Source organism: Sinocyclocheilus anshuiensis, unplaced genomic scaffold, assembly GCF_001515605.1.
Source record: "Sinocyclocheilus anshuiensis isolate Anshui unplaced genomic scaffold, SAMN03320099.WGS_v1.1 scaffold400, whole genome shotgun sequence".
Taxonomy (NCBI): domain Eukaryota; kingdom Metazoa; phylum Chordata; class Actinopteri; order Cypriniformes; family Cyprinidae; genus Sinocyclocheilus; species Sinocyclocheilus anshuiensis.
Window position 1 is genome coordinate 26,176 of NW_015554084.1, and position 13,389 is coordinate 39,564.

General features: G+C 36.5%; 1 protein-coding gene across 1 annotated transcript; it reads left to right on the forward strand.

Moving 5' to 3' along the window:
- The first annotated feature begins 8,147 nt into the window (after nucleotides 1-8,147).
- Nucleotides 8,148-12,396, forward strand: tmed5 (transmembrane p24 trafficking protein 5). Its single transcript, XM_016461254.1, has 4 exons — nucleotides 8,148-8,628; nucleotides 9,381-9,478; nucleotides 9,588-9,768; nucleotides 11,652-12,396. The coding sequence occupies exons 1-4, from the start codon at nucleotides 8,449-8,451 to the stop codon at nucleotides 11,868-11,870; spliced, it is 678 nt and encodes a 225-aa protein (XP_016316740.1). The 5' UTR covers nucleotides 8,148-8,448; the 3' UTR covers nucleotides 11,871-12,396.
- The last annotated feature ends 993 nt before the right edge of the window (nucleotides 12,397-13,389 follow it).

Sequence of the window (13,389 nt, forward strand, 5' to 3'; positions counted from 1 at the left end):
TGTGTGCACATTTGGGCGGCATTATGCTAATATTTCCACATAGTGACCTAGATATGTGGGGGTGTGTTAGAACGAGCCATTTTAGGGGGGTGTGGCAGAGTCTTAACTTTGATAAAGAATATCTCTTTGGTTTTGAGACTTTAGTCTTTGCGACTTCAGGGATCTTATCTATGCACAATCAGCTTGTAACTCTCCAAAGAGAAAGGAAAACTTGAAATCGCATCATATGACCCCTTTAAAGTTATGTCCAAAAACTGTTATTTTTCTCACACACACAAAAATAAATAAATTAACATCTTGTTGCAACATTTTACAGAAATCAAGATTGAATATATTTCGTCAAAATCCCATGTTATTAAAGATGAAGTGCTATGTATGCAGGCTATTTAAGACAATATTGGCTGATTAGATTGCAATCCTGACCTAACATGCAAATCGTTTGCCCTCTCTCTTCACCGTTCCCACATCTCAGATCTCAAATACATACAATATTACCCTTTTTAGACATAGTTTTTGAAGTAAAGAGTAAAGAAGATACTATACAAAACTTATAGCATAAACTTTTGTTGGTCACAGAGCTTATTTTTTTTCTGCAAATATCCCAAAATCCAATGGAAAAACAGTTTGTTTTTTTTGTCGAGGGAAGCAAGCTGATGCTAACTTAGCCTTCAAAAATATGTCATCACTGCAGCGCTCAATTACAGTCAACACATAGTACGAGTTGAAATGTCAGCCCACACTTACATGCTGAGAAGAGTGAACACAAAGGTTCCCTACAGAGGAGAGGTTAACATACAATATGCTGACATTCCCATGTTTTAAACAGCAGTTGAATGATCGGTTCACTGTTCATTAAAGGGGTCATACAATGCTACATGCACTTTTACAAGTTGTTTGAACTGAAATGTGTGTTGACAGTGTATGTACACAACCACCATAATGATAAAAATCCACCAAGTGTTTTTTTTAAACGGCTTTTTTACGGAAAAGTAAGCATTACACACCAGAAAAGCAAGGGATTCACAACATAATCTGAAAAGTAAAATAGCTTCAGTTACATGAAAGTTACATGAAAGTTTATGTAAAAAGTTTATGTAAAACTAAATGGGATTAGAGGTTGTCATCATCATAAGGTAAAGCCTCATTGTGGTTATAATCACACTTTTGCAAACTATTCTAACTCAAACTTTCAGGGAAAATGTTTTTATATAGACTTTTCATTAAGACACTAAAGAATCATATCAACTTGTGGAAAATGGGCATCTTATGACCCCTTTAAACAATGACTGAAAACAATGCAAACTCAGAAAGCCAGTACAAGGTTATAATGCAGCGGTGGCGAACTCCGGTCCTGGAGAGCTGCAGCCCTGCAGAGTACAGCTCCAACCCTAATTAAAACTAACCTGCCTGTAGCTTTCTAGTAAACCTTCAGACCTTGATTAGCTTGTTCAGGTGTGTTTGATTAGGATTGAAGCAAAACTCTGCACGAGGTGGCTAATTCATACAAATTCATACAACCTCACTCGTACGATTTTGTACGATTTGTCTAGATCCCAGTGATGGGTAGGTTTAGGGGCGGGGTTAGGTGTAGGTCATTCGTACAAATTCATACGAATTGTGCAACTCGTAAAATACATACGATTTAGCAAAAATCGTTTGAATTTGTACGAGTGAGTTTGTACGAATTTGTATGAATTAGCCACCTCGTAAAATATGTACGAATTGCTGTGAGATCAGGCTGGACTAATCATGTTGGAGCCACAGTATAATGCTAATTGGTTGCTGGCACAGCGTAAAACACACACGGTTCAAAAAACTTTACTATCAACTATCCTGTGTTTGGATATTATAATAATTATTATTATTGTTCGTAATAAGCATAATATTTATTTATTTAATTAATTGAATGTGGGCACTGCATAAAATGCACACAGTTCTATCCATATTTATGTATTTATAAGATTTTTATGAAAAAAATGTAGTAAAACATTTACTATAGAAAAAATCGTAATAGTTTTGACATCACTGCAGACTGTGTACTCAGTCATATAGGGAACATGGGGCCCCTCCTCTTATGGCCATGCTATAGTGCCCAAAAAAGGGGCCAAGAAGGGTTTGTTTTTATCCAGACGAACTGCATAACAGCACTGTGGTGCTCACATTTACAAATAACAAAAGAACATTTCCCAAAATGCTTAGTATGTCAGCTTTAGACCTGTTTTAGCTGATGAGGTTAACATTATCTGAACTTTTTAAATCACAATGAGGCTTCATTTCACACCTGTTTAGTTATCAAAAATAAAATGACATCATAAAGTTTTTTTTTATTTCCACACAGCCCTAAGCACAATCACACTTTGTATGGTCTCAATGCTAAGTGAGAAAATGAACCCAATGACCAAGAGGTGGTGTTTCCAAGGCAACGTGAAGCCCACCCCAAGACCCAAGGTGGGTGATGGGCAGTTTAGAGTGGGACATGCTTAGCAGGTCAAATTTTTTACCATCTCTGGGGATGGGTCACGACTAGTAATGAACAAGCCAATTAGTACAGCTAATCATTCTGAACAAGAAAAAAAAAAAACTCATCCCCATTTAAATCACTGCAGCTCACATGGACATCTTTGGTTTTTGTAATGCAACGTGTTGAGCATTTAAAGACGTCACAAAGTTAAACAGTTAATTTTTAAGAAGCATTCATAATAGTTCTGTGAGAGGTAACAGTTGTTTATGTCTCACAAAGAATTCAAGGCCTGCATATGAGCCTGTGCGTTTTGTTGCTGGAGGTGTGGAGGAAGATGTCACAGCAGTATGCTACATTCTCAGCTATTATAAGTACAGAAGAAGGAAATAGACAGGAGGAGGAAAAGAAAGAATAAGAGAAAAAAATAAGCAGCAGAGGAGAAGAGCCTCTGGCTGTGGGTCTGATTGTGTGCCAAAGCAGCACCATGTCCTGCCCAAAACTGCAGGCTGTGCATTTCTCTCACTATTTTAACTTTATTCCCTCTAAACTCTTTCTGATTTTTTTTACCCATTGAAAACTATCACTCATGTGGCAACAAAGATAGAAGCAGACTAAAGAGAGCAGGACAGGAGACACACATGTGAGGAGTGCTCTCACTAGTCTCCTTTCTGAAGTCAAAGTTCTGCATCACTTTGTTCCATTTAAAAAAAATGACTCCATTGTGCTCACCCAGCCACAACCGCATATATCAGGGGTGGCGAACTCCGGTCCTGGAGAGCCGCAGCCCTGCAGAGTTCAGCTCCATCCCTAATCAAACACACTTGAACAAGCTAATCAAGGTCTGAACAGTTACTAGGAAGCTACAGGCAGGTGAGTTTTAATTAGGGATGGAGCTGAACTCTGCAGGGCTGCGGCTCTCCAGGACTGAAGTTCACCACCCCTGGCATATATGATCATTCAGGTTGAAGCAAAACTCTGCAGGGCTGCGGCTCTCCAGGACTGAAGTTCACCACCCCTGGCATATATGATCATTCAAATATGAGATCACATGACATGCAGTTTCAATACAGCAAATCTGATTAAACTTTGGAAATGTATTTAACCCAACTGTCTTTTATGAGCAAGTGCTGCAAGCTTTCCAAAAAAAAGCTGATATATCAAACAGAGTAATCATTTCTCACATGACTCAATTATCCTGCTTTTCTAAAACTAGATTAAAAAAACTGAATATCCTGACTATTTTTGTAATTATGCAACTAAACAAAAGGACCATTCTGCAAAGCCCAAAATGCTGAAAGATGGTAACAATAGATGCGGGTTCCCCGCTATTTGGTCCCCTCTAGACCTTGCAGAATATCTGGATATTTATTGTCTCAATAAAGAAAATGAAATACGTCTATTTTTTAATTTGACCTGTTACATGATTTTTTGCAATCTATGATTTGCAATCTATAACGTATGGAATAATTAAGGGAAAAAGTTATATATATATATATATATATATATATATATATAGAAAAAAATAAAATGACAACTCAATACAGATCCTTAAGAGCAAAAACCACTCGCTTACAGAACAGTTTCTTCCCAGTTGCTATCAGGACTTTAAACTCATAAAATGCACTAATGCCAAAATACTATTCCAACCACGTTATTCTTTTAACTACAGTCACTTATTTCATTCAAATTTCTTCTGTCTATACTGCTGCTATACAACATGCAATATACAATATTGTACAATATGCAGTATGTCAATCTGCAATACCACTGTCTGAACAATTTATTTATCAGAACTTCAAACAATGCACTAAATAGTATGTCAGGGTGAAATACCATATCTGGTTACTAAATGTGAACACTATATCTGCAGTAAAGGTGCAATAATATATGTGCAATAATATACACTATATGTCAATGTGCAATACTATCTCTAGTCACTAAATCACCACAGTTACTCATTCCATTTAAATTGTACTTTTGTATAAACTTACTGTGCATATCAAGGTGAAGGCCAACGTGCAATACTATAAATGGTCACTTTACTCGGATTGCTCAATGTGAATATCAGGACTCAGTCACTTGTTGTATTTACTTGTAAAATTGTACTGTACAGTCTTATAGTATTTATTGTCTGTGGTTATATGTTTGTTTTTCTAACACCAGTCAGGAGTAGTGCTCCTAATTTCGTTGTATACAGAAAAATACAATGACAATAAAGGTGTTCAACTCAATTCAATTCTTAAAATCTCTGGTCCTGTGCACGTTATTCTAAAGAAAACTACATAAACTTTCATGTAATTGAAGCTATTTTACTTTTCAGATTATGTTGTGAAACCCTTGCTGTTCTGGTGTGTAATGCTTACTTTTCCGTAAAAAAGCCAAATTATGGAAATAAAATGTTTACGCGTTGTTTTACATTAATTTTAGATTCTTACCAGGTTGCTCTTTTCTGAAAGCCATGCAAACATGAAAAAAACATAATGAAGTAATAAAAGCTAACAAAGTGTGCCAAATAACAACAACAAGTATTTATGAACTGTGCCGCCTGTGCGTTTGTGCATATGTGATGCAATTCTTAAGCAACTAACCATTTCTTTTTTTTTTTCTGCCAATAGGTATGAAGACATCCTCACAATTTTAAAAATCGAATTTTTTCCTTTTACCTTTACTTACAAGGTAACATTGCTAGTACCAAAAGCGAACATCTTTCTGTCTCACATTTCTAGCATATCAATTGTTGTGCAAAAGCACAGTAATACAAGCTTTGTAATCAGCCGTTATGAAAATAGCAATGAGTTCGCATATCAGCCCGTTATTAAAATCATCAATCTGATAGGATGTCCGACAATTACAGGGTGTAATTGTGTACTTGTCTCACCCATGTGAACCAACCCTAATCCACCACCTGTACACGGTGGATGCCACATCAGCCTGGCACATAGAGCGAGTGCAGTTTATCATTGATATGCACATATTCGAATGCATTAAAGGGTTAGTTCACCGCAAAATTAAAATTATGCTGTGTTTTACTCACCCTTGAAGCATCCTAGGTGTATATGACTTTCTTCTTTCAGACGAATCCAGTCGGAGTTATATTAAAAATTGTCTTTGATCTTTCAAGCTCTATCGTTCCTACATGGAAGCAGTTCCGGGGGGGTGACGTATGAGGTCAGCGTTGCGCATGCACCGGTGCATCTCGTGAAAACCAACGTTTGTTAACAGGATCAAAAGAAGCAAAGTTTCCTTACTTTAGCAAAGGAAAACAAGTCTCCTCTTGGCTTATATCGAAATCCTCCGACATTCTTCTTTACAAATCCTCGTTTTGTACTTCTAATTAGTGACCGTTGTTTTGTTTCGATCTCTCCGCGTGCGTCACTTCTGACCGGCGCATGCGCAGCGCTGACCTCATACACCATGCTCCCGGAACTGCTTCTGTGTACAACTGTTGGCGCAAGCTACATTAAAGTGATTATTACGTTTTGAATATGGATATTTTTCTTACAAAAATGCATCGATTCGCTACAGGAGGCCTTTGTTCACCCCCCGGAGCTGTGTGAGACACTTTTTTTTGTGGAAGGGTGCTTTTTATTTCACGTCTTTTGAACCGAAGGAATGCAACACCCACTGAGTACAACGATAGAGCTTGAAAGATCAAAGACAATTTTTAATATAACTCCGACTGGATTCGTCTGAAAGAAGAAAGTCATATACACCTAGGATGCTTCAAGGGTGAGTAAAACACAGCATAATTTTCATTTTGCGGTGAACTAACCCTTTAAACATTCTCAAAGCAACAGAGTTTGCTACAGTGGTCAGGGCAAATTTAGGCTCGAGCAGTCCAGCCAACTGAACAGCAGCCTGTTACTTTTAAATACATAAAAACTGACCATAATTCATGATAATGGCCATAAAAAGTACTGCCACAAAATTAAACTATATAAGCTGATGCCAAAGTTCAACAAAGCCTTCAAAAATAAAAAACACACATAAAATACTATTTAAATTGTTAAATGCTCACATACAGAATTGGGAAGCCTAAAAATACATGGAGGGCTGTCTGTTTTCTTTACCCTCTATCCACAATTTACATTCATAGTGGACAGCTGGTGGTCCAGTACTACTTTCAACAGGCTGTCAGCATATTTCTATACAAGATGCAAGCAATTCCACAATAATAAATGATATATAAAAAGTAATTGGCTCATATTATTTGACGTCTTTTGACAGGAAGCTTAAAAATACATACCACCTCTGAGGCTACTGAACTAACGTTAGCATCTAGCATGAAGCTATCATTAGAAACACAGTGGTAAATGATGTCGTTGCCAACGTATCAGTGTTTTTATGGCGCAGCTTGACATGTAGAGACGTTATAATAGCATTTCAACAAACAAAATATTTTGACTCACCAGCACAGGAGAGCTAAAACGACGCACAGCAACAACACGCGCAGCTTCTTCATTATCTTCCCACGGGGACCAACATCCTCGCTTTTTTATCTATTCACCTCTAATACTGACGACAGAGGCCAAGACTAGCTAATAATGCTAATTGTTTACAACTGTATTACGATAAGGGGGTGTGTTTGGCGGTCCAGAACGAACAGTTGGGCTAGTTTTTCTTTTAAACCCCCCGTTGAGAAGCGCTGGCTGCCTGACTGCTTCGCTTCTGCTTATGCTGCTGTTGCTTCGGCTGCGCAGCGCTCACGGCTGCTGCTGCCCCGGCCTCAGCCAATAGGAATCAAGTATTACTTTAACCCCGCCCACTCCTCGAGGTCTAGATGAGTTGTAAGTTTTGTCATCAGACGCGTCACCTCAAAGATAAGAGATTTGAAATATTGCTAGAGCATTCATATGGGAGAATAATTGAGCTACTTTGTTATATTTAACCCCTTTCGTGTTTAATTCTTGTGGGGTTTAAAATATGACATTCATCTTCATGAGACGTTACAAACACTTGAATATCCGTTTAACAGTTAAATTACTAGCCTAACTTTAACTTTTTTGTTATGCTTTGTTTTTAATAACTTAATTTTAGGTTTTGAGGAAAGCATTTATTAGTGGATTGTGCACCACCCATAGAAAGTTTCAGAAAGTTTTGGCCCTTTACCAGAATTTTAAATACATATATATATATTTAGTGCTGTCAAACGATTAATCGCGATTAATCGCATCCAAAATAAAAGTTGTTGTTTACATAATATATGTGTGTACCGTGTATATTTATTAAGTATATATAAATACACACACATACAGTAAATATTTTTAAAATATGTACATGTATTTACATGTATATATTTATATAGTGTTCAACGCACCACCGTTTCCGTTTAAAAAACGTTTTGCACCGTTTTTGTCGGGGCTGAACGCAGCCCTGGTTGTAAACGAATCATTTGTCGAGTCGAATCTTTTAAATTAATTGGAGGAACATATTATATACCTATTTTTGAATTTCTCTGCATATTTCTATATTCCCCCTGGGAATATAAATTATTGTGTTATCATTATGCATAAGGAAAATTATTATTCTCTGAATAAAAATGAGAAAACAACCGGTTCTTTGCAATGAACGGTTCTTGGGAAAGAAACGATTCGCGGAAATGAGTCCGACTTTCTCATCACTACTGTAAAGTACTAATCGTACAATGCAGCGCAGAACTACATTATGCAGACTACATTTCCCATCATGCAACAGCTCAGAACGTCGCGTTATATGCCAGTGTACGTTGTACGTGCATATACATGTTTAATACATTCTCGTAAAACACGTGTTCCATAATTTTATACAATTTTTATTAATTTCTTATAAAAAGAGGAAGTACATGTGCTGGCAGATTTAAAAACGATTAATAACATTTCTACGTTTGTGAGGCGGGGTCCTCAAGTCACGGCATTCCCAACTCGTTTGCTGAGCTGTCCCGAGCAGCTGCTGAAGTTTACAGAAGAACAACTTTCATCGGTTGTTGATAGTTTTAGAAGTCTAGGAAGATGCGGTGGAGTATGGAGGTGCTGAGAGTGTGTGTGGCGTGTTTATCGCTGTGTGTGTCTGTGATCAGCGCTTTCTCTCAGTCTCTGGACAGTGACTTCACCTTCACTCTGCCCGCGGGACGCAAAGAGTGCTTCTTCCAGCCCATGAAGAAAGACGCTTCTCTGGAGATCGAGTACCAGGTACATCTGGAGATTTCACTCTGATCCAGCCTGTATGTTGGTGATACTGCAAGACGTTATAACTTCATCATCTTGTTGGATACTGCCTACATACGTGTTGTAGTATCAATTAAGTTGAAAATAGATAATATGAGATATGAGATAATACAAATAAATGTTCTACATTAAGTTAGCACAACTTAAAATACCACAAAACCATAAAGGTAACTTTAATTCAAAGATGTATAAATCGTGTGAAGTGCATTTGTTAATGTTTAAAGTAAGCAGTATGAATTCATGAAAAATATGAAATAATTTTTTTTTATTTATGAGAACATTTGAAGTGAAAGTGAGTGACTATACTTTTTTCTGCACAGCAAAGAACAATGTAGTTAAATATAGGTAAAACATTAGATAACATTTAATTGTTACATTATTCTTGTTTTTATTTTTGTAAAAAGGGTTTTCTTCATAATTAGCCCCAATTTTTGCCAATTAGCTGGTTGCAAAACAAACTGCAATAATTCTATTTCAAGCATGATCTAATGCAATACAGTATGCTGCATTATGAAAATTAAACTTGAAGTTGCGACACAATCCTGCAGTTGGAGAAGTGACACAGTGGAGCTAAAGGTCATTTTGGGAGAAGGAAAAGTACCAAAAGGACTTTGATTCATGCCCACAGTAAGCTCAAAGCTTCAAGCTGTGAGGGCAGAATCAGCAGGTCCTTCTGTTGACTCATCATTAATGGAAATCTATGTGTCTGTGTGCAGGTTCTGGATGGAGCGAGTCTAGATGTGGACTTCTACATACAGTCGCCCAGCGGTCACATTATAGCCACTGACTACAGAAAGTCTGATGGGGTTCATACGTACGTTTTACCCACAATCACAGTTTAGTCATATACACTGAGCCAATTACTTCCTGATTATCCGTGCTTGGCCTTTCTTCATTTTTTATGTGACTTTTTTTTACTTCAGAATGGAAACAGAAGAGGGAGACTACATGTTCTGTTTTGATAATACATTCAGTGCAGTTTCCGAGAAAGTCATCTTCTTTGAGTTGATTTTGGACAATATGGAGGACGGCGAGGAATCGGAGGACTGGAAAGCATACGTGCAGGGAGCAGACCTTCTGGACATGAAGCTGGAGGATATCATGGTATGAAAAATACGTGCCAAAGAAACAAGAGTGTCTCAGGCAGCGCATGATGTATACTACTGTTCAAAAGTTTGGGGTCAGTAGTTTTTTTGGTTTGTTTGTTTATGACTGAATGAAAGAAAGAATTCAGTAAGGATGCATTAAATTGTTCAAAAGTGACAGTAAAGACATTTATCATGTTAAAAAAAGCTGTTCTACTGCATACTTTCTATGCATCAAAAAATACTGAAACAAATATTAATCATAGTTTCCACAAAAATATTAGGCAGCACAGCTGTTTTCAACTCTGATAATAGAAATAAATAATCTGGAGTAATGGCTGCTGAAATTCAGCACAGGACTAAATTACATTTTAAAATATATTAAAATAGCAAACTGTTATTTTAAATGGTAATATTTTTACAATATGACTGTTTTTACTGTATTTTTAGGCATAAGTCTTTTTTTTTTTTTTTGTAGAAAAAAATCGTACTGACCCCATACTTTTGAATTTTAGTGTAATATCTTTTAATATTTGCAAAACCATCAGTGTTCAAACAGAACATCAAGAAGCATCAAGGAATCTTTCCACATATTATGGAAAAGAATATAATAAAATAAAAAATCTATATTCAATCTACATTTTACTAGTTATACTCAGTGCTACAACATTTAGCTACAAATGGCTCTTTGTTCATTAAGTGATATTTAAGAATTTGTAAGCAGTAATCAGGAACAGCAGGAAATATATATTGGGAAATCACTGGTCAGAAGGTGTGGTAGCCCCAAACTATTGTTAAGGAATGTGAACGAGCAAGACTATTGTTCCGTAAATGAATATGTCACTGACACTATTGAAATGCACTAACATTGTGGTTAAATCCACTTTTTGATTCCAAATAAGTGGAATAATTAACTATCCTATTCACAGATGTCAGTGTTTGGGCTTTCACAGAGCATATGGCAGTAGTCAGTCTGTCAGTTAAGGTGACATTTGTTTGAACCGAAGCAATATAGATATCTTGACAAGGCATGCCAACTACCAGCATGCAGTGCAGCACAGGTGGTGTGAATGTGACCCTGAGTGCTTGTGAAATGGTCTGATAGTAAAGGACCGGGGACCGCTAGCCAAATACTTGACGCTTTTTCTTGAAAGAAGTGTATATAAACTGATTCTACATCAACAAGCTATTTCAGGAAGCAAAAGGAAGTTTTCCAATTAAAATCACATCTGTGCAGGAAATTGTGTGTTCCTGTTGGGTCAAAGATCTGAGTTGACTTTGTTTACCTGCCATTGTTTCAGAGTGGAGATATTATCGATTTCTTAGACATTTGTGTGGGACTCCTTATGTCTCGGCTGTTGGTTATTTTTCCTTTAATCCTGAAGACATAATACATTTATTTGAGGTTTATTTGTTGAGAAGACTGATTAAAAACACAATTTTGCTTCTTTTATCCTCCAAAACACTCTCTGAACTAACATAAAGGAACTGTGGGAACAGTTCATATGTTTGGGGTCATATATATATATATATATATATATATATATATATATATTTATGAAACAGCGTAATACTTTTATTCAGCAAGGATGCATTAAATTGATCAAAAATGACAGTACAGACACTTATAATGTTCTTGAGCAGCAAATCAGCATATTAGAATGATTTCTGAAGGATCATGTGACACTAAAGACTGGAGTAATGATGCTGAAAAATTCTGTTTTCATCACAGGAATAAATTACATTTGAAAATATATTCAAATAGAAAACGGTTGTTTTAGATTGTAATAATATTTCACAATTTTTACTGTATTTTTCGATCAAATAGACTTCTTTCAAAATCAAATTCAGTGTTAGTGTATGCAAGTAATATTCACATTCAGAGTGTGTGTTTCTTTGCAGGACACCATCAACAGCGTGAAGTCTCGACTGGGAAAGAGTCTTCAGATCCAGACATTGCTGAAAGCCTTCGAAGCCCGTGACCGCAACCTGCAAGAGAGCAACTACGAGCGGGTCAACCTGTGGTCGTGTACCAACCTTGTTGTCATGGTGATCGTATCTGGGGTCCAGGTGTACTTGCTGCGCAGCCTCTTCGACGACAAGAGGAAAACGCGCACATAGCTGCCTCTACTGCTACTGACTGAAAAACACAAACACACACACCTCTGTCTGTCTCTCTGTCCTTACATATTCAGCTCCATCCTCCGTTTGCTCCCATCAAGTGTCCTTGGACTGATAATAGCTGGAGTCTCTCCTCCTCCACACTTTTTTATGTCTCAAGACAATCATTTTCTACTTGGCTAATCCGATAAAATGAGAGATTGAAGTTGATCTCTAAGCTGCTGCTCTGTGCCAGATCTAACCAGGAACATGATGTTTTTAGTTTTAAATCTATATAACTAGACTATCAGAGAACGAATAGGTTTGCATTTTTGTGCCACGTGTAGTTACTGAATTCTTCCAGGCACTGATAATACACTGATATGCAGCACGTTTCGTATTTTTGTAACAAACTAGCAAAGTATTTTGAAATGACACAATTGTAAAGCGTTTATGAGCCATATCATGTCTGATTAAAATATTGAACGCTTTTTCATACGTTAACTGCACCTACGCCCATTTTCGGTTTGCTTTACTTATCTGTTACTGATCATTTTATGAAGAGACGCACTCAATGCACAGATGCTGTGACCCTTTTTGTATTAACAATTTTTAATGGTTCATGGCGCTCATTTTTTTTGTCCGGGTCTGTTAATTTATTTCAAAATACATTAAAAATGCAATTCATACCTACAATGACTTGAATTAACTTCTTCTAATTTCTAAATTGAAATTTTATTTTGATTTTTTTAGGGGGGGGGGGCATGAAGTCAGAAATGTTGACTGTCCTTGTATCTTAATGAAGAAAATGTTTTTTTTTTATTATTTTAAGTAACTGATTTGCAGCAACTTAACATTTATTTCACTAATAATTATTGAAAAACTATTGTCCACCAAATCAGTTATGTAATGTCACCAATTTGCAGAAAAAAAAAACGATGATCAAAGCGAAATGATGTTTAAAGTCTTTTCAGATATCTGTTAATTTGAGCTTTTTATTACAAGACAAGGTTAGTTCAGATTGTAAAATGTCATGTGTTATGAGTCCTTAAAAATGTAATAATATTAATAATAATTCATGATATTTGTTTAAAAAACAATAATACAAATTTTTTTCACCTTCAAAAACACATTTTAAAGCATAACTTACACTCATGTATTCAAGGTTTAAAGAAAATACATTATATTTTCTTGATTACACCACATGACATTTTTAGGGTTGTTTTTTTTTTTCTCAGGAAAATGGTATGAAATCAAGATGAATACAAAGAGAAATTGACTTTCTAAAGTTTTTTTTTTTTTTTTAAAAAGACCCTAACCTTGTATTCACACATGAGCTATGCCAACTTAAAAACACTCTTCTCAGAAGGCCCGGTCAGTGCCAGGCTGAATATGACTCTCAGCTCTATAAATCTCTGGAGGCTTTAGCAGCACTAGAAATAACAGCAGCAGCTCAATCCCTCATCTGTCAATGACAGCAGCCTGGGCTTCAGTGTGCATTAGAACTCATTCAGAGGCCCTTGGTGAATGTGCTTGATTT

Excerpts from the sequence above, each read along its gene's own strand:
- tmed5 (XM_016461254.1), top strand. The coding sequence starts at position 8,449 with ATGCGGTGGAGTATGGAGGTGCTGAGAGTGTGTGTGGCGTGTTTATCG. Across the intron at positions 8,629-9,380 it reads CTCTGGAGATCGAGTACCAG|GTTCTGGATGGAGCGAGTCT; the intron begins GTACATCTGGAG and ends GTCTGTGTGCAG. Across the intron at positions 9,479-9,587 it reads AAGTCTGATGGGGTTCATAC|AATGGAAACAGAAGAGGGAG; the intron begins GTACGTTTTACC and ends TTTTTACTTCAG.